General features: G+C 37.6%; 1 protein-coding gene and 2 long non-coding RNA genes across 11 annotated transcripts in view; 1 reads left to right on the forward strand and 2 right to left on the reverse strand.

Moving 5' to 3' along the window:
* Positions 1 to 10526, reverse strand: part of LOC114486712 (uncharacterized) — a 61478-nt gene extending 50952 nt beyond the window's left edge. The window contains exon 1 of the long non-coding RNA XR_003680905.2: positions 9307 to 10526. This is a non-coding gene — a long non-coding RNA (uncharacterized lncRNA). The remainder of the gene's footprint in view (positions 1 to 9306) is intronic.
* LOC114486711 (uncharacterized) overlaps positions 1 to 24335 on the reverse strand; it is a 236783-nt gene that overhangs the window by 210690 nt on the left and 1758 nt on the right. The gene's annotated exons all lie outside the window — the stretch shown is intronic.
* ITGA1 (integrin subunit alpha 1) overlaps positions 16418 to 24335 on the forward strand; it is a 168992-nt gene continuing 161074 nt past the window's right edge. For 5 of the 6 annotated variants that reach the window (XR_008618050.1, XM_055086550.1, XM_055086551.1 and 2 more), the window contains exon 1: positions 16420 to 17474. Coding sequence is in view for 5 of the 6 variants with exons in the window: in XM_055086550.1 (XP_054942525.1) it covers positions 17414 to 17474 (61 nt within the window). In the remaining variant the exon portion in view is untranslated. Of the gene's footprint in view, positions 17475 to 24335 lie in introns of all 6 variants that reach the window. The other variant, XM_055086552.1, reaches the window with a different exon arrangement.

Here is a 24335-nt window from a genome sequence, read left to right on the forward strand (position 1 = left end):
AAACATTCTCTTATCGTATTTTCTTCAACTTTAACACTGTATTTTTTGACATAAGAGGAAAACTATGGAAGGACATTCTGCAGTATTAGCAATCATAGTGCTGATCATAATTTTCTCCATATTTTGAAAGTATTTAATTCCTAGAAGAACTGGATCTCATTGAATTAATGGTGTCATTCAGTAGAATGTAGCAGTTAATTCCCATGCATTGGCTACCGTTTTCTCCCTGACATCCTAGAGAGGTGAATTTAAGCAATCTTCAAAACATGAGAAAATAAGATTCATTAATAATGTTCAATAATATTTAATTATATTCATATTAGTCCATGTTTATATGATACCAAACAGATGCTAAGGGCAATTTCAGTGCCTTTTGGCAAGTTTTCTTTCCTAAAATAAGAATCAGAGCTGCACGCAAATGTAACATAGGACACTTAATTCAAACATATTTTTTCACCATACTGAGGAGTGTATATGGTCTGAACCTCCAGTATTAATTAAGGTTGAATATTAAATTTGGGTTCTAAATATTTTCACTCTATAGAAACATAAAGTTTCAGAATTTTGGACAAGGGCGCTTCTAGGCTGGTAAATTATTTGTCTGACTGGAATATGCCTGCCAGCCCTTTGAGCACAACCAGAGTCCCTGGGCACCTCTGAGAAGCTACTATCAGCCTCAAGGTTTGGGCCAATATGATAATCAAAGTCCTGATCTAATTGAAGTCAGCTGAGAGGGCTGTAGCCTCCCAGAGCACATCAATACCAAGCTCTGTATAAGAACCCCCAGGATTCTCCTCCAAAATTATGGCCCAACTTTGATTCATCCTCATACTTAATTCAGGACATAGAAAGCCTAAAATCAGACGGACTTGTTAGAAAACACTCACAACCCCCAATCACCATCACCAATAATGTGGAGTCTAGGGGTTGAGAGCAGGGACAGAGAGACGTCTTGTCTGCTTAAGTCAGGTGGTCCCACTGGTAATGCAGCATCCTCACCTTTTGGGAAGGAATGCTCACTTATGTAAGTATACAGTCAAAGCAGTGAGAGGTCAATTCCCCTGGCAAGTTAGTAAGCCAGACTAAGAAAATGAAGCACTGGAGATGGAGGTTGGTTATTTTCCATTTGCTCTCCCTGTTCCCCAGATACATTTTCTGCCCTTTTCCACTCTGCTCTGTGTTCCAGGGAGACTAACCCCTATAGATGGCATCACCCAGGTCCCTTTTTTGCCCTCTGAGAGTTAGGCCAGCAGGAGCCTTTGGCAGGATACTCAGAGCAGAAGAAGGGAGAAGGCAGATGTTTCCTGGTGCCCTCCCTGGTTCCTTCTCACCCTAGGTTCTATCTCCATCTCTATCTCCACCCCACCCCACTGGCTGCCTCCTTCTATTGGACACCCACCCCTTTCCAAGACTCCAGCTCTCACTGGTAATGCCATCTCCTTCCTTTGTACCTGGAGGTCTAGGGGTGGGAATAATTTGTGATCAGACATGCCTTGCTGGTTTCCTCGGCCCTAACCACACATCTCTGCAAACTGCCCCTTTATTGATTTCTATTTGAACTCCTAGCTAGTTGTAGCTTCTATTATCTGCTGGGTGATGGCTGACAGAGATAAATACATTCATATGTACATACAAACATACATACATACACACACACGTTTATGTGTGTGACCAGAAAGACCTCATTCCTCATGAGTGAGGGATCTTTGATTTCTACAGAAAGAACCAAAATTTGCAAAAAACTCCCTTGAAGGAGGTGAGACAGGGAAGGAAGGGATAGAAAAGGAGATAGAGGCAATTTCTTCTTTGTCTTAGTACACTTTTTTTTTAGTTCTTGATGTTTGATGTGTGTTTAAATAATAAACAGATTGCACTTCAAATAAGGTAGACGTTTTCTCATCAAAGGAATTCTAATTCTCAAATCCTTCATTTAGATTAAGATCTAAACTAAATTACTTAATGTAGCAAATTAATATCAAAGGGCAAACCTCAATAAATTTTCTTCCAAGTCAAAAGTTTGTAACCTGCCCCAAATATAAGATTATTTAAAAGCTGTGCATCTATTTAGGTAGAACATGTGTTCTGGTGCTTCAACCACCTGTGTTACCCAAAAGGTAGAATAGTATGTATTGCACACATACAGGCATCAATTTTTCACAGCATCATAAAATTTAAAAAACAACCTGGGCAAGTATTTAAGAAATGTTAATATTTTTAAAAATCACTGAGTTCTTTGTTGAAACTCTTATTTATTGCTATTGGAAACCATATAATGTCAAGGTTTATCTCCTATCTGAATATATTCTAAGGTTTGCTTTATTTTATAAAAGATTTCAAGAAAAATAATCAGTTCCCACATTATCAGTGAGAATTGAAAAATCTCATCACTGCTGCTATTGTCATTTCTTGAGGTTTTCAAACGCCACTTTTCATTCCAAAAGCTTATAATCTGATGTGCACAATGAACAGGAAACAGATGTGTCCTAGAGATTTACTCTAAATTTTGTGTGTATTTACTACAAACAGGCAAAAATTAAAATACCAACTTAAAGTAAATTTTCTTTAAAAATTCTCTTTAAAATGTTCCCAGACTGTGAGTACACAGAATTTTTAAAAAAAAAGAGTTAGTTTTCAGTCTTGGCACGTCCATTTATTGTATGGCTCCAAATTTCTGAAAACTAAAGTAAATTAGAGATATCTAGTCAGCCTTCCTAATGGGAAAATTGTGAAATTCAAGTAAAAGACTAAATGGGAAAAAATATAATAATAAATGGACAATTCTCAATAATTATAAAACCATACAAATAATAATTATTAAGATTTCCTTCTGTGAATGTTTATGAAGTGTCATAACTCCTCTTAAATTTCAAAAGAAACTAAATCTTTGCAAACAATGATGAAAGACAGTTATCACTTAGAAGTCTGTGAAGCTGAAATGTAAAGGCAATAAAGGAGCAAAAGTATAAAATACTGCAAAGAGCCACATATATAACTAAGTAGGTAAGCATTCTTAACCTCAGCGTGTGTTTCTGCAGAGACCAGTGTCATAGTTGGATGATGTGCTAGGATGTGTGTGTTTGCATGTGCATGCATGTGTGATTGCACACATGCTTATGGTATCATTCTCAATTTACTCATTATTAGTTTTTGACTGGAGAACAGTTGTCTTCCTTTTTTTTAAATTGTAAGAAAATCTTGAGATTCCCCTAGATATAGTAATTTCGAGTCTCTCTTTTACTTTGTCAACTTTGAATACCATTTAATTGCTTTATAAATAAGGGTTGAAAAAATTATTAAAATAAGCAACTGGAGTTAATTACAGACTACATTTGCTTATTATTTCCAGTATTTCTTCCTGTTTTCAATTTTAGGACATCTGACTTCATTAAGATAGTTATAAGCACAGATTCAATGACAGGGCTGAGAGCAAATGGGCAGCATTTCCCTGTAATGCCCGCTTTGCCCATGGTTTCATGTTGATATCTAGAGCATTTTCTCACTGAATATTCTCTATACTTTTTGTTTTCTACTTCATGCAAGTACCTTAAATTTTGTGATCAACAGAAATATTCTGGGTGAATTTTATATTGCCTACCACTTTGTTCTGAGTAGACACTGTTGAATCAGTGTCTCAACCAAATAGGAAACCAATCATTATCATTTAAACGAACAGTGTTTATTTTGAAGAAGTCTGGTGGTTTGTTTTTTCTGTTTTGTGATCATTGCCAGTATAGTACTTCACGTTGTTCTCTAAAACTCTTACATGCATCAGGTTGAGTACTGAAAAAGAACATAATATTTTTCACTTGTTCTTGCATCTATATGTGTAGCAGCCAAATTGCTACAGAATATTTTGGACTACAATTTATAATCAAGCTTTTCTGATGTAAAATCTCTACCCATTACCAAAAAGCATAATAGGCAGCAACTGTGAATCACTGATTATTCCTGATATGCCAGTGTAAATACCTGGCCTAATCAGTTTTATCAAAAGGTAAAAAGAGGGCTTCCCTGGTGGCGCAGTGGTTGAGACTCCACCTGCCGATGCAGGGGATGCGGGTTTGTGCCCCCGCTGTGGGAAGCTCCCACATGCCGCGGAGCGGCTGGGGCCGTGAGCCATGGCCGCTGGGCCTGCGCGTCCGGAGCCTGTGCTCCGCAACGGGAGAGGCCACACCAGGGGGAGGCCCGCTTACCCCAAAAAAAAAAAAAAAAAAAAAGAATCAGTGCAGCTGGACCGTCTAGCCTGGGATGGGGAAAGAAGAGGACAAGTTCCCAGCAAATGGAAAATAATCATAAAAAAAATCCATTTTTCATTAATCCTACTACTGTGCACGTAGACTAGGCCTCTGGGTATCTCCTCACTCACTGTGGTTTATTAGCAGGGTATTATTTTTTAATAGCTTTATTGAGATAACATAAAATTAACCCTTTTAAAGCATACAATTCCAGTGGTTTCTAGAATATTCACAGAGTTGTGCAACCATCCCCACTATCTAATTTTAGAACATTTCTGTCAACCTAAAAAAAGAATTCCCTTACTTATTAGCAGTCATTCCTGATCCCTTTCTCCCTCCAGCCCCTGGAAACCACTTTCTTTCTTTACAGATTTGTCTATTCTGGACATTTCATAAAAATGGAATCACACAATATGTGGCATTTTGTGTCCGGCTTCTTTCACTTAGCATGTTTTCAAGGTTCACCCATGTTGAAGCATATATTAGTACTTTATTCCTTTTTATGGCTGAGCAATATCATAATATATATCCACATTTTATTTATCCATTGATGAACACATGGACATTTGGGTTGTTACCACTGTTTGGTTATTCTGAATAATGCTACTACGAACATTTGTGTGGATATATCTTTTCAATTCTCTTGGGTATTCTTAAACTGGCTGCACCATTTTGCAATCTATTGAGAGAGTTAATTTTTCCACATTCTTGCCAACACTTGTTATTGTCATAGCCATCTTAGTGGGTGTGAAGTACTATCTCACTGTGGTTTTGACTTGAATTTCCCAATAACTAATGATGCTTAGCATCTTTTCATGTGCTTATTGGTTATGTTTATCTCTTCTTTATACAAATGTGTATTTATAGCCTTTGTCCATTTTTAAATTGGGTTATTTGTGGTTTTTTTAAATTGTTGAGTTGTAAGAATTCTTTACGTATTCTGGGTACTAGTCTCTTATCAGATTTATGATTTTCAAATATTTTCTCCCATCATGTAGGTTGTCTTTTTACCTTCTTGATGGTGTCATTTGAAGCACTAAAGTTTTATGTTTTAATAAAGTCCAACTTATCTATTTTTTATTACTTATGCTATTGGTGTTGTATCTAAGAAACCTTTGCCTAATTCAAGGTCATGAAGATTTGCTACTATATTTCTAAGAAGTGTTTTATAGTTTTAGCTCTTACATTTAGGTTTCTGACACATTTTGAGTTAATTTTTGTGTATAGTGTAAGGAAACTTCCTTCATTCCCATGACTGTCTCCTGTTTCGTTAAATAGATATTTTTATAATATACCATGGTAATTCCCTTGTTATTTCTTACATATTTTTTAGTTATTTTCTTCATGTTATCTGGGGATTACAATCCACATCTTAAAACAATCTAGTTGGGATTAATTTCAATAGTATACAAAAACTTTGCTCCAATATAGCTCCATTCCCTCTCTTCTTTTGTACTACAATTGTTATACAAATTACATCTTATTAATTGTAAGCTCATCAACACAGTTTTTATAATTATTGTTCTACAGAGCTACTTTTAAATATGATAAAAGAAAAGAAACAAAATGCATTTGTATTCTCTTTCACAGTTACAAATGTAATTACCTTTACTGGTGTTCTTTATTTCTTCAGGTGAATTTAAGTTACTGTCTAGTGTCTTCATGTAAAATGAAGGACTCCTTTAGTATTTCTTGTAGGGCAGGTCAGCTAGCAATAACTCATCTCAGTATTTCTGTATTAGGGAATATCTAAATTTCTCTATCTTTTTTGAAGGATAGTTTTGCTGGACATGGTTAATAGCCTTTTTCTTTCAAAAATTTGAAAATGTCATCCTACTCTATTCTGGCCTTCATGATCTCTGAAAAGAAGTAAGTAATCTTATTAAGAATCCCTTGTATATGATGAATACAGTAAGTACCCTACATACGAACCTTCAAGTTGTGAACTTTCAAAGATGTAAACGTGCATTTGCATGTCCAATCACATAAGTTAGTTCAGGTGTCTGGCGTACATTGTCACGTGAGTGCATCCTCTACAAGTGGTTGTGTACTTTACTGTACAGTACTGTATGGAGTACAGTAGTACAGCATCTTTATTTCAAGCCCAGGATGTCCAGAAGCAAGCATAAAAGCAGCAGCGATGTAGCTGGTATTACTTAAGAAGCACCAAGCAATAATGATGGAAACAAAAGTGAAAATAATTGAGAGTGGAGCGATCCAAAAAGATGGTAGACATCGCTCATCCTTATAACATGAATCGTGCAACCACTGGCATGATTCTAAAGAACAAGGACAAGATCATGGAACATGTGAAGCCTGCTATGCCGGTGATGTTGACAATAACATCAAAGAAGCGTGGAAAAGTGATGGAGGAGATGGAGAAACTTCTCAGTGTGTGGATGCAGGATCAGCATCAGCGTTGAGTCCCGCTCAGCTTAACACTGATTCAAGAGAAAGCTAAAAGTCTTTATGAAGCTGTGAAGAAGAAACACGGCAAAGAATCAGAGGACTCATCTTTTAAGGCCAGCCATGGCTGGTTTCACCGGTTCAAGGCCAGAACCTTGAACCTTCACAATGAAAAAGTAAGTGGTGAGGCAGCGAGTGCAGATACAGTATCAGCCTGGGAATTTCCTGAAACACTTTGAGAAATTATTGATGAAGGCGTGTATTTACCTGAGCAGGTTTTTAATGTGGATTAGACAACACTGTACTAGAAGAGGATGCCAGACTGAAGTTACATCAGTAAGGAGGAAAAGTTGATGCCAGGCTATAAAGCAGCAAAGGATAGGCTACCTCTGTTGTTTGGTGGCAATGCTTCCAGCGATATGAAGCTGAAGCCTCTCTTAGTTTATCATTCAGAGAGCCCAAGAGCCCTTAAAAACACAGCCAAGGGCTCTCTTCCTGTTGTGTGGAAGATTAACCCCAAAGCCTGGGTTACATGGGCCATTTTCCAGGACTGGTTTTTCCACCACTTTATTCAGGAGATAGAGAAATATTGCTTGGAAAAGGACGTCCCATTCAACATTCTTCTGCTGCTCGACAATGCTCTGGGCCACTCCCCATTCATGGACGACTTTCATCCCAACGTCAAAGCAGTGCATCTGCCACTGAATACTATGTCGCTTATCCAACCTATATACCAGGGAGTTATAGGGACTTTTAAGAAATGTTATTTACGTCACACTTTTCATCAGGCAGTAAAGGCGAGTGATGAATCAGGAACGTTGTGACAATTTTGAAAGGACTATTACACCTACAAGGACATAAAAAACGTTGACTTTGCTTGGCGTGAGGTTACAGCCATCACCATTGATGGGGTTTGGAAGAACCTTTGCCTGCAGTTTGTTCACGATTTTTGTGGATTTGAGAAGGTGGGTAAGGAGTCCAAAGAGGTTCTCAGCAACTTAGTGACCCTCAGCGAGAAGCTGGAGCTAGATATGCAAAAGGATGACTTCATTGAACTCCTTGCTGCACAACACAAGGAACTTATTAATGAAGACGGGATGGAATTGGAAGCCCAGAGAAAGGACAAAGAGAAAAAGAGGAAGAAGAAGTAACTGAAGAACCAAAGAGATTCACAACACAGGAAATGGCAAGGGGATTTTCTTTATTTGAGGAGGCACTGCTAGTTTTTGAGGCACAGGACCTGAACGTAGAACAGTACACGAAGATTGCAGCAGCCGTTCAGAATGTAATCCAATGCTACCGTGTCATCTATGACAAGAAAAAAAGAGCTATGACCCAGATATCACTGGATTGTTTTTTCAAGAGGGTAGATAGAATTGAATCCAGCAAGAAATCAGAATCTGGGCCATCAACATCAGGCGTGAGTGAAACTGCAGCTTGCCCTCCATCTCCTATTGCTGACGATCCTTCAGCTCTACCATCTCCCACCTCCTCTTCCTCCTCCCGTCAGTAACTCTTCTTGCCTGTTCACTCGATGCCAGCCCCTGTATGCCAGCTGTTGTACTGTACTACTGTACTTTTCACGGTACTGTACTGTAAGGTTAAAAGTGTTTTTATTTTTTGTGTTTGTTTATTATGTATTATGTTTGAAAAGTATTATAAACCTATTACAGTCAGTACTATGTAGCCAATTGTGTTAGCTGGGTACCTTGGCTAACTTTGTTGGACTTATGAACACACTCTCAGAATGGAACTCGTTCGTATGTAGGGGACTTACTGTACTTTTATCTTACTGCTTTCTTTATTCTCTCTTTTTCTTTGGCATTGAACAGTTTGACTATGATGAATCAAGGTGTAGATCTCTGGATTTTTTCCTAGTTTGACTCATCAAGCTTTTTGAATATGAATATTAATATTTTTCACCAAATGTTGAAAGTTTTCGGGCATTATTTTTTCAAATATGCTCTCTGGCCTCTCTTCTTGCTCTCCTCCTTCTGGGACTTCCATCGTGAGTATGTTGGCACACTTGATGGTGTCCCACAGGTCTCTGAGGCTCTATTTTTCTTTATTTTATATTTGTTGTTATTGTTCTGTTCCTCAGACTGGATAATCTCTTTAAGTTCACTGATTCTTTCTTCTGCCAGTTCAAATCTGCTATTGAGCCCTTTTAGTGACTGTTTTATTTCAGCTATTATATTTTTCAATTTCATAATTCCTAATTTTTAATAATATCTATCCTTTATTGATCCTCTATATTTAATGAGACATCATTCTCATACTTTCATTTAATTCTTTAGACACGGTTTCTTGGATTCTTTGAATACATTTTATAGCTGATTTAAAGGTTTTTGCTAGTAAGTCCAACATTTAGGATTCCTAAGCGATGGTTTCTACTGTTGCTTTTTTCCTGTGTTTATGTGTCATTTTTGGTTGAAACTGGACATTTAAAATATTATAATATGGCGGTTCTGCAAACTACCTCACTTTCTAGGGTCTGTTGTTATTGTTGCTGCTGCTGCTGTTGCTGCTACTGCTGCTGTGTGTATTTGCTGAGTGATTTTCCTAGACTAATTCTGTAAAGTCTTTGTTTTTTATGGCTACTGAAGTCTCTGGTTGGTTAGCTTAATAGTCACTTAATGATTAAATACAGATTTCTGTTTAATACCTTGAAACATCAAGTCTCCCAGCCTTTGCTGAAGGGCTCTCGCTGCATGTTAGGGTGCATCTTCAACACTCCACTGGCCAGTTTACAATTCTGCCTTAGCCTTTACTTCCTGACTGCACAGATTCAAGGTCAGCCAGAGGTGAGAGATTAGAGTCTTCTCAGGTGTTTCTGGAGCATACAAATAGACCTGCATAAGCACATGTCCTATATTCTCAGAAATACATAGAACTTTTTCAAAGTTCTCTATGAACACCTTATTCTCTAGTTTTTTCTTTTGCATTTTCATCAGCCTCTTGTTAGCCCTGACTGGTATTGCTGCTTCAAGCCACCAATGGTCAATGATTTTTTTTTTTTTTTTAACAAATGCCTTTGGAATAGGTTTACTTTCACAGAGCTAGCTCTGAATCAAGGCAAATAAAGACAAATCTTGAGAATGGAACTTTTCAGGAAATTGCCATTCAGGTCAAATAGTAATGATTCTCTTGGGTTAGGGATTTTGGGGAGGTCTAAACCTGTTCTGCCACATACAGTGGTTGCTAGACTGCCAATTTTCAGTTACTCTAGTTGTGAGGCCATTTGCTTTCAGGATACCACAGAGCTCGGAGGAAGGGGATGGAAATAGGGAAAATTAACATGCCACAGAGTTTGCTGTTTTTTTAAGGTTCAGTTGTTCTGCTTAATTTAAAAAAAAAAAAATTGCAACTCTTTGTTTAATTCCAGAGTGTGGAATAAGTTGATTTTGACAATTTTTGCCAAAGTTCTCATGGCCTTTATGAAGGAGCAGAATTTTTGAGATACTTACTCTATAATTCCAGAAATACTTCTCCCTTCTTGTTTGTTTTAATAGTGCACAAACATGCCTATTACTATAGTTCACACAAAATGAGTTTTTCATTAAGACATTTTCATGGAATAAAAATACCATTTTTACTCAGAAGAGTCAACTTTGATCACCACAAAGTAGAAAATTCTGATTCACTTTCCGTAACTTCTAGTGTTATAAAATACAACAATCTCAAAACTAAGTATTAAGGAGATGATAAGGAAAATCTAAATATTGTTACTCTAGGTAGATTGAATTTATCTCAAAAGATCTTATTCTACTTGTATTTGTAAGTTTTTGGCAGGGTGGTTATTGTAAAAATGAGCTATAAGATCGTAAGAGATTAACATTCTTTGTAGTCGTTCTAGGCCCTGTTCCACCACCTCAGGATCCACCAATTTCTCTGCATTCTTATATCCTTTACAACTCTTTTTTCAAACAAGGAGTTCAACAACTTTCTGTAGATCTTATGAAAAGGAAAACTCATTCTTTTGGTCATATACCCTTCCTTTTTTTTTTTTTTTTTCCTCAGCAAGCATTAAATTTTAAAAAATTTAAAAAGTCATTCCCAGGAAAAAATAAAAGAGAAGAAAACACTGAATTACTTCTCTGTATATTAGGGGCTTGAGAGAGAAATTTAGTCTCATAAAAATAGTTTCCTCATTTCAGTGACTATGGAATTCTTCCCTGCAATATACACATATAATTGTTTAATTAACCTTATCATTTCTTTTTTAGCCTTACTAATACACTTAATATTACAATTACTTGTCCTATTACATTTTATGGCTCAGATACATTTAGCCATAAGTCCATAGTAGGTACTTTAAACTCTTCTCTTGTGCCTTTGTAGCACATTTGGACCAAAATGAAAGAAAAATCAGGGCAGATCCTGGTATTTATGGCCTTAGCTTTGAATTTTCTAAGCCTTCTGATTCCAACCTTGCTCCACAATGCTTCTGTCTTCATTGCCTACTCACACTTGGCTGTTCCTTCTTGCTTTACCCTGGCAACTTTAGTGGCTTTACACTCAAAATCTCTGGCTCCATCCTCTTGGCTGCCCACAGTTTCCTTTCCTGGAGGGGGATCAACTAGTCATGGCTATCTTTCATGAAAAGCCCCACACCTCCTCTTTCAGGGCAGGGCCTTTAAAAGCAGTCCTCACCCCACAAAACAAAGACTTGGATGATTAGGAGTTCAAGGCTGCCTTCATTCCATTGATCTATTTGGGGACCAAAAAGATTAAAATGGCCAATATTGGTAGTATATCTTTACTAATATTTAAATATCTATTATATGGTGTCCAACTGGAGTATTTAAAACTTCTTTTAGGCATCATGATAAGTGGCTTCATTTTCATCTTCTTCAAACTTTAAAAGAACCACCAAATATTATTCTTCTAGGCTATCCGTGTTGTTTTCTCAAATTTCCACCTTTATCCTAGTAGTGCATGTAATTGTATTTATTGATAATAAATAACAATAAATTTCCTTAAGGAAGGCACTGCATAAAAATTTAGGGCATAAAAGTTTCACAGTGTGCTTCAAAGCTTTAATATATTTCATCTCCTCTAATATATTTCAAAATTAGATCAAATGAAGCCACTTCAGGAAACTAAGAAAATAAAAATAGAGTAAAAAACATGTTTGAATATGTCACTCAGAACTATGAAAATATTCTATGCTTATAAGAATTCCAAATTCCTTGGCATCCTTCCAAGATTCTTTTACATCTGGTCACAACTTCACTTGCCTTTCCTAACTTCTATTCCATTCTATTCATCCATTTCATGCTGCCTGTGTCTAGAATGCCCATTACCCTTCTTCCATCTATGAAACCTTTGCCCACTTCCTGCAAGGCTAAATTCCAATGCCACCATCTCTTTGAAACTCTGTCTTTTTCTTCCTGTTGACTTTACCCTCTATTCTAGGGTTCATCAGATGCAATTAGAAATATCTTTCTATGCATATATTTAGGTAGCTTGTGAATTTTTTCTTGAGGGTAGGGCCACACACTTCAACATCTCTGAATCTGCAGGACCCAGAAGACTTCCTGCTGCACAGAAATAATTCCATAAATGTTGGAATGAATGAATTACATGAGGGCAGATGTTTGCAGGCAATAAAAATGACTAATTGACTGTCTTGATATAGATTATAGTCTAGTAAAGCAGATGAAAAATAGCCACATAATTTGTAAAATAATTTATTTATTATTTCAGAACCAAACAATAGACACTCCTTCTCTTGATGTATTTATTTTATATATACATATCTAGTGACCCAGTCCTATTATAAGAAATACCTATCTTCCTGGTTTGATTAATAACTAATCATTTACTTGCTATAATCCTGGGATTTTAGAGTCCATCTCTGATTTAACTTTTTAGAAACTGGCTAGAGAAAAATATTTAAATCAAGTTGCTCAAATAATTCTAGAATTGCCTAATATCTTAAAATATAATTAACTCACATTTCAAATTAAGGGATCCAGCAACACAGCTAAAATGTTACTGCTCCTGAGTACTGGTTATTCTGAGTCAGAGAGTGCCACAAAATGATTATTCTTGCCAGGGCATCACCCCGGCACTCCCTCCCCCACTGTAGTCTTACTGTCTCACTCATGTTGAAGTCTGCCAAGAAGTTTTAGAGAAGTTTCCTACAGTGTTAAGATCTGTCCCTCACCAGGATTCTGAAGTCAGACTTTTTTCATAAGTACCCATTGCCCAAATGTCTTTGGACCAGGTTTCTGGCACAGACTTGTCCAGGAAATAGAGCGGGAGGAACACCTATTTTATATTTTAAGTGAAAAAACATTCACACAAGAACATTACACAATAACAACAAAAAAGATTGGTTGGTGATGAAGTTCAAGCCCCACATGATTGTCATCATACATACGACTTTATTTTGGCCAGAGAAGAAGCAATCATGGGTTCTTAAGTTGAAGCAGCAACAACTAATGTGGTAATTTCACAAGACTGCTTAATTTAACAGGCTTAAAATTAAACACATCAATGTTAGAATTGAGAACAAAGCTGCTTATTTTCTGTTCCTACCTACAAGTGAAAGCAATTAATGGACAGCAGATTTTCAGTAGAAAAACAACTGTTCTACCCATTTTTGCCTCTGCAGAACATAGCCCTGGAGTCTGATACATAGCAGGAACTCAAAAATTATTGAACTAGATTAAGCTGCCCATATGGGTTAGTGCCGTGAGTTAGTATCATCGTCTTGGAGTGCATTACCCTGAATACATACATTGTAAATTTTAAAATCTGAATCATCATGAAATCTTTGTAAAAACAGAAGCAGCTCTAGACAATACCACCTACCCCAGAATCCTCAAAGAGGGAGAATGAAAGCACACTTTGGGGATACCTTAAAATGTATTTGAGATCTCACATTTAACTTTTCAAAACACATCATTTTGTATTTTTCTTATAAAAATATGTTATTTTAACATACAAAAGTTTAAAAATTATTTATTATTGAGTAAAAGTGACACCACCCTCCTACCCAGATGGGGATACCTTATTTATGCTATGGCCTTGAGAATCCATGATTGTACTACCAAAGAACCCTGGCTTACACCAGAAGCAGAACTCTAGACTCTCTTTTATTCCCAACCCCTTAATGAAATTTTTCTTCTCTTGTTAAAAAAATAATAAGAATAATCTTTTGACAGCCAGCTAATTTGAAAAGCAAATCCTTGCTAATGTCATAAGAGGTTCTGATGTCTTAATGTATACCCATTTTATAGGGGTATCTTCAAGATAATTTTTAATCCAAAGTAAATATTCTAAAGGTGAGGATTCTAGAAACAATAATAGGAATTGATGGAAATGTTTTTAACCAACCACTAAAGTTCCCTTTCTGATGCCCATCCAATTACGTCACTTCCTATAGAGCCCACCACACAGAGGTCCCACCCTATGTTTCCACTGTCAATCTAATACTAATTCTCCTACTTCTGCGAAGAATGATTCATTTCTACTAAGCAGTTACTGTATTTTAATCTAGGCATTGTGCTAAATGCTTCGTAGGCGTCTCTCATTTAATCTTCACAACAATCTTCAGAGAAAGGCAATATTTTCATCCTCATTTTCCTTCTGAGAAAACTGAGGCTTAGAGACACTAGATAATTCTTTCCAAATCACACAGCTACCACATGGTGGTTCCAGGACTTGAATCCACGCAGTCTAACTCCAGAACCTACCATAATCTTTCTCATTATATTAGATTAGCTCCAAGGACAATACTTTGGAATGAAGTATCTGTTTCTCTTTTTGAGATTATTGGTCAGTAACCCCAATTACTTTTGCCTCATTTCATAGACTCTACTTTCCAAATTCTTAATCAGTTCAGCCTCTAACCTCTCAGTGTACTTTTAATTTTCACCCATATTTCCAAACTCTAAAAGAGATCTGATCAGATTAGGTCTCACTTAAAATAGAAAAGTATATAGTATAAAGTCTAGAGCTTAGCATTAGCCATCAAGTGACCTCATTTAATTACTAGTTTGTGACCACAGCTTTTATCTTCTCTAAGTCTCAGTTCACTCAATGGCATGTCTTTCTGTTAGTCAGGATAAAACTGGTTAAGAAAATAGGTTTCCTGACACTGATTTGTGTTTAGATTTATTGAAATTCAGAAAATGAACATTTATTCTAAATTTACTTCTCCAGCAATACTTTTCTACATCTGTATTGATTTGACATGAAGAAGATCAATAAATATAGCTATGAGATTCATAACACATACGAAAATTAACTTCAACCATAGCACTGGTTATCACCATTAGTTTGTAAATCTTAGAGATTTTAAAAATATTTAAATTCGAAGTATTTATTAACCCTCCCAAAGAAAGGTAAAATTCCCAGTAACTACAGCCTTGATTATAAGTATGTTTTAATCCTACTTTATTTCAATAAAATATAATTTTACAATTTCTCTTTTCATTTTTTATAATTCAATATATTGCAGTTTTCTATAATTCCATATACATACATGCATGTGCATGTGTACATATATGTATATGCACACATAGACACACACACATAGACACATATATATACACTATTATCTGATTTTGAAAACTCTGAGCAATTTGGAGAAATATTTTTAGGAAAATATGATTTTTTAATGTCTAAGCATAAGTCAATTAATCAGAATTTACTGATTATTGTGCAAAGCCCTTTGGGTCATACTGAGAAGCATAAGACATAAGTGAAACTACAGACAGAGAGGTGAGATATACACAGGAAAGGCATTCCGTGGCAGAGCTTTCCCAGAAAGGGGAGCAGCAGGAAGCAGGTTGATGATATCAAGTTAATGAAGATGGGAGAGACTGGAAAGCCCAGCTGGGGTATTGAGAGCACGGAATGCAGGCAAAGGTGCCCAAGTAAAGCCAAGTGGGATTGAACAGTGGCCCAACACAAGGCAATTTTTCTAGAGACTTATTTCTGTAATTTTGAAGATAGGACTAAGAAATGAAAATATGAGAGCTGGAAACAGGGGGAAACAGGGTTTTTAATATACTTACTAAGTAGTGAATCACTTCAAATTCATAAATTAGAAGAACAATTCTTTGGCGGATAGGTCCTTTTCTGAGATTTGATGGCCTTCAACCTTTCACCTCTGCCCACCCTACTTCTGATCTTCATTAAACTTTTAAAATTTTGTCTTCTCCAACTTTTAGTCCCTGCAATCTTCTATTTGGCAATCTATTCAATCATCCTTGTGGTTTTTCTCTCTGCCCTTCCCTTGGATTCTCTGTACTGTGTCACCTGTACTGTGTTTCAGGCAATGAGTCCTCCTTTGGGTGGCACTCTTGTCCTGCCTAGCCCTAGACCTGCTAGACAGAAACTTTCAGTTAGTAATTAGTTGAATTGAATTAAATTGAATTGAATTGGAGTTGCATAGAATTGAGTCCCTCCACCACCCGTAAACACAAATCCACTCATCCACTCCTTCCCCTTCTTTGAAATTCTCAAAAGCACTAAAACACAGCTGATTTAAAAACAGCAAGTATTCGGTGAAGCTAACATGTAGATGTGGCTCTTGACTCAAAGGATGTACAACTCACCAGACAAGGGAAGCATTGCAAACTCCTAAGTGGCCTGGGTCTCCCAGCGAGGGCGGTCCAAGCCCCAGCGTTTTGAAGGGCCAACTTACCTTCCCAATTCTCAGTTCCCTAGAGTAGTGGGAGCGAGGAAGTAGGGAGTAACATGCAACCAACCTAATGCACTCTTAGTTATAAAAGTCTGTAGCAGCAAGAAATAAAACAGTGCCCTAAATTCTTTATTAGATTCAACTTCCAGTGTACAAACATCCTAATTCAGATTAAACAAAATTGCCCACACACATTCCATTTCTAACGAGACTGTTTTCCTCCCTTCCTTCCCCTCCCGCTTCCCTCTTGAATTTCTTTCTTTCTTGTTTTCCCCCAGTCTTGGGTCTCCTTTCCCCCAGCTTATCAGTCTTCCCAAAGAAAAGCCTCCCTGTGACCACGAATCGCCATAAAGGAAGGAAACCCTCCATAAGTGAAAGCCAAGCCCTCAGCGGGGCGTGTCGGGGTGGACGCCCCCACCCACTATTAGTGTGAGAAGGCTGGACAGCGAAGTTCAAGTGTCCACAGGAGAGGCACGGGGGTTACCAGATCTGCTCACTTGCATAAACGGACCGATCCCTTCTGCGCAATCGGACCCCAGGAAAGCAGCCTCCCTTTAAGGGCCTAGGAACCCGGCACTTTGAAAGTGCCCTCCCTGCCCAGACCCGGGGAGAAGTGAGGGGTGCGAAGGCGGAGCCACTGGGCTGGAGACACCCTCCGAAGGTCCGGCCCTCGGCTGCGTTCCTACTACCTTAGGGAGTTAGCGCGGGGAGCGGAATCACCCTCTCAATGAAAGGCAGATGTCCCTTTAAGGTTTGCTTCGCAGCTCGTGGACTTTAGCCTAAACAAGGACCCGCGAAGCTGGCTTTATTTGTCCATGTCTCGGACAGAGCCTGGGAGGCTGCCAGAGGGATTTCAGAGCCCGAGAGTGCGAACGGCGGGGAGATGTGGCAATCCCTCTGGGATGCGAGAAGCGTGAAGCGAACTTAGAGGGGCTGGTCGAAAACACAGGAAATCGCTGTGCTGCTCCCAGCCGCCGGGGCCAACCGGGCCAGCGACTGAGACCCACTGCGGCGGGCGGAGTGGCCCAGAGCAACGCGGCTCCAGCGCGTGGTTTCGCGAGTCCTTCCCTCCGATCCAGCGCGTCCCCCGGGCGCTGCGGCCGCTCCAACTATGGCCCCCCGGCGCCGCGCCAGCCCAGGGGTCGCTGTCGCCTGCTGCTGGCTCCTCACCGGTGAGTGACCCTGCTTTTCAATGAGCATCTCCTGCGCTAGAGACTCGAGACTAGGGGCTTAACGTGGGGAGGGAGGCATGCAGAGCTTCGGCCCAGAGGGGAGAACGGAGCGCGGATCCACTTTCCGGCGCTCCAGGTAGTCTGGACAGGTTGGAGTACAGAAAGCAGTTTCTGCGTTTGGGTTTTGTTATGAATTCCTTTTGATGTCGTTTCAAAACCTTCCACCCCAATGTTAGGCGGGACCAGTGCTGAAAACTTTACAAGGTGGAACTTACTTTTCAGATTAAAGTTGTTTTGACAATATACGTGGTATTTTAGGACCTTGCTGATAGCTTCTACCTTGCTTTTCTTTCTTTTTTTTTTTTTTTTTTTTGAGGGAGGTAACTATCAGGCACCTTATTTATATGCAAAGTTCCTACCCTCACGTTGCTCAAGAGTGGGTATTATTCATTTTCTTGCTGTCAAGTACTCAAGATATTTTCTGCTACAAAATGAGGAAAGGGAAGAATGCAAGGTAAAGTTGCCTCTTGTCTCGAAATGATGTTTCTGTGTTAACACCCAGAAGGAACCTATTGAAATTGAGGAAGGAATAGTGAACATTTACTTTGTAAACATCACACAGCCAAATAAATTTTTAAATGCAAAATATAGTATTGTTACTTGTGCATTAGTAGATATCTTTCAGGAGAGACTTAAACACTGGAGATGCAAAGTTATGTTCAATTTAGAAAAAAGGTTGAATCGTAGCATTTTCTAAGATTTTCCAAATGATTAACCCGTGGTCAGATCTTTTTTACCAGTTACTGACTGAGAGGGAAAAGTTGCAAAGGTGAAAGAAAGAGAAAGCAGATAGGGTGAAGCTTTGTGTGAAAAGGGCCAATAATCCAAACAGTGGCAACTTCTGAACCACTTTACAGCCAGTGAATGATTGACCTTATCAGCCACTGTCACTACCCTTTACATGTGTTTGACCTATGACTCCTCTCCAGCTCAAATTTTTTGGAGTTTGTTTGCATTTTTTTCTTGTTGTTGTGCAAAATATGAATGGTTTACTAACTACTCAAGTTGTACCTTTTTCATTTTACTAAATAAGCAGTCACTAATGCAGAAATGATCAAACGAGGTCTGCATATCCTCTAAAAAGACAAGAATGAAACTTGAAAAAAAAACAAATTATAATTTCTTATACATATATATATATTTTTAAAATTCAACTACTTTATTTCTCCATGCCTAAAACAGCCACAAGTTGTATACTGTGGGTTTTCTGCAATTGTTGGGGGTAATAAACCTTGCTAAATCCAAGAAGGAACTTAAAGGAAAACAATGCATACACGTTTCTAAATTACATTTAATTCTCTTTTGTGTGTGAATATATGTATTATATCTATATCTATACACATATATTATTCAACCATACTGAAATTTAGAGTTTAAATTTATTATCTCAGAATCAACAGGTTCCTTATATGTGCTATATTTATGCCCATTTCACAACACAATAAGGATCTGAAATTTTTCTTCCTTTCCTTTGTTGGTTACCCTGTCAGTCATCATGTTGTCAGCTTCCTAACTTCTCATCAATTCACAGAGTCCACAACTAATCTGGGGTCTTATCACCATACCCACCCTTGCACAGTACTGCAGAACTCATCATCTTGTCTTCATTCTGAACTTAACCTCTAATTCATCTTCCTAATACATAATTTTCATTATACCTTAGTCTTTAGTCAAAAATCTTTGGTGGTTCTTTGTTATCTTTCAGATAAAATTGAAAATTCTCAACTGACCTTTCAGGGTCTGCCCTAATCCAGCACCCTCTGTCTCCTACTATGCCTCTATCAGTTTCCTACTGCTGTTGTAAAAAACTGCCACAGATTTACTGGCTTAAAACAAGACAAATTTGCTATCTTACAGTTATGTGGGTCAGAAGCCTCACTAGGCTAAAATCAAGTTGCAAGCAGGGCTGCATTTCTTCTGGAGGCTCTACGGGAGAATCCATTTCTGTGCCTTTTCCAGATTCTAGAGGCAACCTGAATTCCTTGGCTTGCAACTCCACCGTTCATCTTCAAAGCCAGCAAAGTAGCATCTTCAAATCTTTTCCTGTGACTCTGCTTCATCATCACATCTCCTTCTCTGACTCTGACCTTATTTCCTTCCTCCTATTAAAATCCTAATTACTTTGGGCTCACCTGAATAATCCAGGATAATCTCCCCATATCAAGCTCTTAATATAATCATATCTGCCAAATCCCTTTTGCCATATAAGGTAATATATTTGCAGGTCCAGGGATTAGGAAATGAAGATATTTGAGAGACCATTGTTCTGCCTACCAAAACCTCTGAACATAAACTGCCCATGATAACCAGTCCCATTTCCTTATTTCCCCCTAATCCTCAGGTTCATCTTACTACTACGCACGTAATCTTGTTTTCTGCATCTAGAAGAGCACGCCACCCTTCTTTCTTACCACCCCCTGCCATCTAAACAAACTCTCCCCAGTCTTCAAAGCTGGGTTTACATCCCAACAACCACCTACCCAACAAACCATCCCAGTAAACTTCCCATTATATTTAGAACTGCCTTGTATTAGCTTTTCCCAACATTTAAAAATGATTCATCAAGAAAGATGCCCTTCTCTAAGTCCAAACAAAGTCTTTATTGTTATTTTTTTTAAGCTTTTTAAAAAAAATTTATTTATTTTATTTTATTTGTTTTTGGTTGTGTTGTGTCTCTGTTGCTGTGTGTGGGCTTTCTCTAGTTGCGGTGAGCGGGGGCTACTCTTCGCTACGGTGCACAGGCTTCTCATTGCGGTGGCTTCTCTTGTCACGGAGCACAGGCTTTAGGCGTATGGGCTTCAATAGTTGTGGCTCACGGGCTCAGTAGCTGTGGCTCACAGGCTCAGTAGTTGTGGTGCACAGGCTTAGTTGCTCCACAGCATGTGGGATCTTCCCGGATCAGGGCTCGAACCCGTGTCCCCTGCATTGGCAGGTGGATTCTTAAACCACTGAGCCACCAGGGAAGCCCTTTATTGTTATTTTATATATGTCAAAGTCCGAGCAAAAAAAACTAGTGGCATATATAAAGGATTTAACTGAAAAAAATTAAATCAAGGGACTGCTGGCAGAAGCATATAACGGAACTGACAAAAGATGGCTGGAGCACGTAGAATGAGCAATAGTAGAAAGTACCTGAAGCAACATGAGAAGAAAAGCCATTGCCGTTCTTAGGCCTGAGAAGGCAGCAGTGTCAGCTTGACTGTGAACTCTGGCTATGGGAGGGGGACCACTGGACAGGAGCTGTGGCCATAAGAAGAAGAATGCAGCTAGTGCCAAAGTTGAAGCATAGCAGGGAGAAAGCAGGGGAAATGAATACCCCTGCTTTTCCTTCTACCCCCTAATGCCTTGCTCAGCCATCCCACTGGCCATGTCCAAATGGCAGAATTCAAGCTCCCAGGGGACAAGGGTCAAGACAAACAATAACAGGGAAAAACTAGCACAACTTATTGCTGAAAGGCACATATTTTCTGAGAATGTATTAGGTAAGAGGCCCTGTGCCAAGAACTTTGCACATATTACATTTTAATCTCAAAAAAGGGAAAATTCTGGAACTATTATCCATATTTTAGAGATGAACAAACCAAAATACTAAGAGGCTAATTTGACCAAAGTCACCCAATTAATAAGCCACAAAGCCTGTACTCAATTCAGATCTCTCATGCTCTGAAATAATATACCAGGCTGTCTAAATGTAAGTCCATTTCTCTCTTGCTCAGCCCTCTAAATGTTAAATCCAAGCATAATTGTCTAAAAGACTTTGATAAAGATCTAATTAATGGTGAAGTGAGTCTGTTATTTCCATGACTTTTAGGTATATAGTGAAATTAGATGATGTCCCTCCCTACATTAATTGTAACTCAAATAAGACTACTATCTCTGGTTATTAAGAATACAAATATAGAATTATCCCTAATTGAGTTATATATCTTTCCTCCCTAGAAACATTTTAGTTAGCCTGAAAGCAGGAGTCTTCTTTTGTGACTTTTTTCACAGGCAAGATTTCCTATTCTAAAAGAAGTGAGCTAATGGCTGGATATGGAAGGAAGTCAGCCACTTACCCATAACAAAGAAATGACCTCCAATGACACACAATGGAAGACAGTGAAAATATTTAAGTCATTATGATGTCTGTAAAGGCAGCGATAAATTCATAGGACTTTAGTTTGTTTAATAAATAGGCAGTGACAGTAGCAATAAAATATATATGCCAAACTAGTTTGCCTATTTTTCTTCCCTGCTGTCATGATGCTATTTTGATGCATGAGCTCTTGGACCACAACTTATAACTGTGGATCTTACTTCTTAGATGGATGTTCCTCTACCTGTGTTCCAACACCTAAACCCAACAAACTTCCCACTAGATGTAGAACTTGCTGAATTTTAATATGCCCCTTAAGTATTTCATAAAATAAAGGAGCTCAGGTTTTAAATATATTCAGAAAACTAGACATCAAGATGCTATTCTTTACCTACACTGCTCTTCTGTGGTATGAAATACAAAATAGTGTATCTGAATTCATGTTAGGAAATTGAGATGAAAGATATTTGAAACTGTTGTCACAATGCTAAAGTCAGAATACGTTGCCTATTCAGAGCGGTCTGTGACTGGAGAATTGTATTCGCTCTCAAAGCGAGTACAGTAGAGTATCAACAGATGTAAATGAGCTGAATATATTCTCATCCTCAAGATTATTAAGCTTCTTTCAGCTCCTCTATTGTGCCAGCTCCTCTGAAGTCTCCAGGCTTTTGCATAAGCAGTTACACAGCTACTGATCCTCAAGTCCCCATATGAATGTGATTTCCAAGAACCCACTGGAGTAGATTGGACGCCCTCCCCCAGAGATTTGTATGCCCTTAGCACTTTTGCTTCCATAATATACCACATATTAAAATTAAACATCTAACTGTCTGTTTTCCCAGCTCACTGTATGCTCTGTGAGGATAGGGCCATTGTTCATTATCTCTACCATCTTAGAATAATAGTCACTTGAAAATTTGTTACTGAACGAGTCACAAAAGATGAGACTACAGACAAACTCATAAAATACTTAAGGGGTCAGGTTGTCTCTTTTAATTATATCCCCACCTGGAATATTTCCATCTACCCATATTTATATCTAACTGAATGGAAGACACCATCAATTGAATGATGCACCATTATTTTATGTACTATTAAGAAAGAAAAGTACTGCCAATACAATTATAATTGCTAAATGGTTAGATGCCTCCAAGTTTCAAGAGATGTTGAAATGTGGGAAAATATACATCTGAAAATTATAATAAATAACATGCAGTATATCTACATGCAATTTTCTATCACATTTCTTTGTACTTTTAAAACATGCATCAAAAGATTTCAGACACACTCCTTCTAGGTACAAAGATATGAACATTGTCCCTCAGTTCTCTTCCAGAGCCAAATCTGTATCTAATTCAGGGGATAATTGCTCCTCTGGCACCAGCAACCTCACCAGATTCCAAGAGCAGACCTTCCTCTGAATACTCTCCCTTTAAAAAGGAAGCTTCAGGAGGAGAAAGGTGACAATAAAGTAATAAAAAAATGTTCCAGGTCACAGGATCAATAACGCTAGTTTTGGCAAGCTCTAACATCTCTAATATTCTATCATATTGGTGGTTAGAGCTAGGGCCATGTATATTTGAAGGGACCTAATTTTTATCTAACATCTTCTATAACTAAAAAGGAAGATGAAAAAGTCAACTAAATCTTAAAAGGAGATTACAATATATGTACTGGTTAGTATTAAGAATTCATTTTATGTGCAAAAGCATTAATATTGTTTTATCCAAATGTAGAGCTCTATAAACAATTAAGTGAGAAATCTGATTTGAAAAATCATTATAATTAAAATATTAAAAGGAGTGAAGACATATGCTTTTTTCTATGAACTATCTGAGATCTGCTGAAATAAATGTAAATTCTTAAATTTAAATAGGACACTTAAATCAATCACATTAGAACCTCAAATTATTAAGATGAATGGTCTGCATATTTTATTATAAATCCTATACTATTAATACAAATCACAATGTACTTTCAAAATTTTCTTATTAACTATATACTTTTAGTTTGCCAAGTACTACAGTTTGAAAATGCATGGGTATTGACGAGTTCCTAAAATTACATATTTTATTGTAATATTTTTAATAAAATGATCCTGTACTGTACAGAGATTCATACAAACAGGAACACCCCCACACACACACTTTTGTTGATAAAATTATTTATTTGGTAGGAGCTTTGCATTGTTCTGTGACAATTGCAAGTAAGTATTTTTAATCACAGGAATTTAGATAGAGTACAGCAAGTTCCTTTAAAAAAAAAAAAAAACACCTTTCCCTTTTCCCTTTCATCATTTTGCCTGAATTAGCTGAATAACCCTCCCTGTTGACCACTAACTTTGCCTATGGAGGTCACATAGGCATCTTTGTACAATCTAAGGTTAGCACATTCTCTCTAAATAAACTATTGCTATTATCACTAGATATTTATAATCAGAGTGCTGGCTATTTATTTTGTAAAGATCATTTTCCAAACCAAGTATAACAAAACTAATTGTCATCAAACATTATTTTTGAACATTTTAAGACCTTTTCTTCATTAAGATGTGTTTAAAAATTAATCATTTTCTTATCTATGCATGGATTATCTCAAAAAACTGAAATAGGTTTACAGAAACTTACTTTAAGAGTAATCTTCTTTTTAAATTGTTAGTAACATTATAAAACAGAATGTGACTTCTTAATTTTAAGACATCAGTGATAGACAAATCAAAAACTCTG

Source organism: Physeter macrocephalus, chromosome 8 (assembly GCF_002837175.3).
Source record: "Physeter macrocephalus isolate SW-GA chromosome 8, ASM283717v5, whole genome shotgun sequence".
NCBI classification, from domain to species: domain Eukaryota; kingdom Metazoa; phylum Chordata; class Mammalia; order Artiodactyla; family Physeteridae; genus Physeter; species Physeter macrocephalus.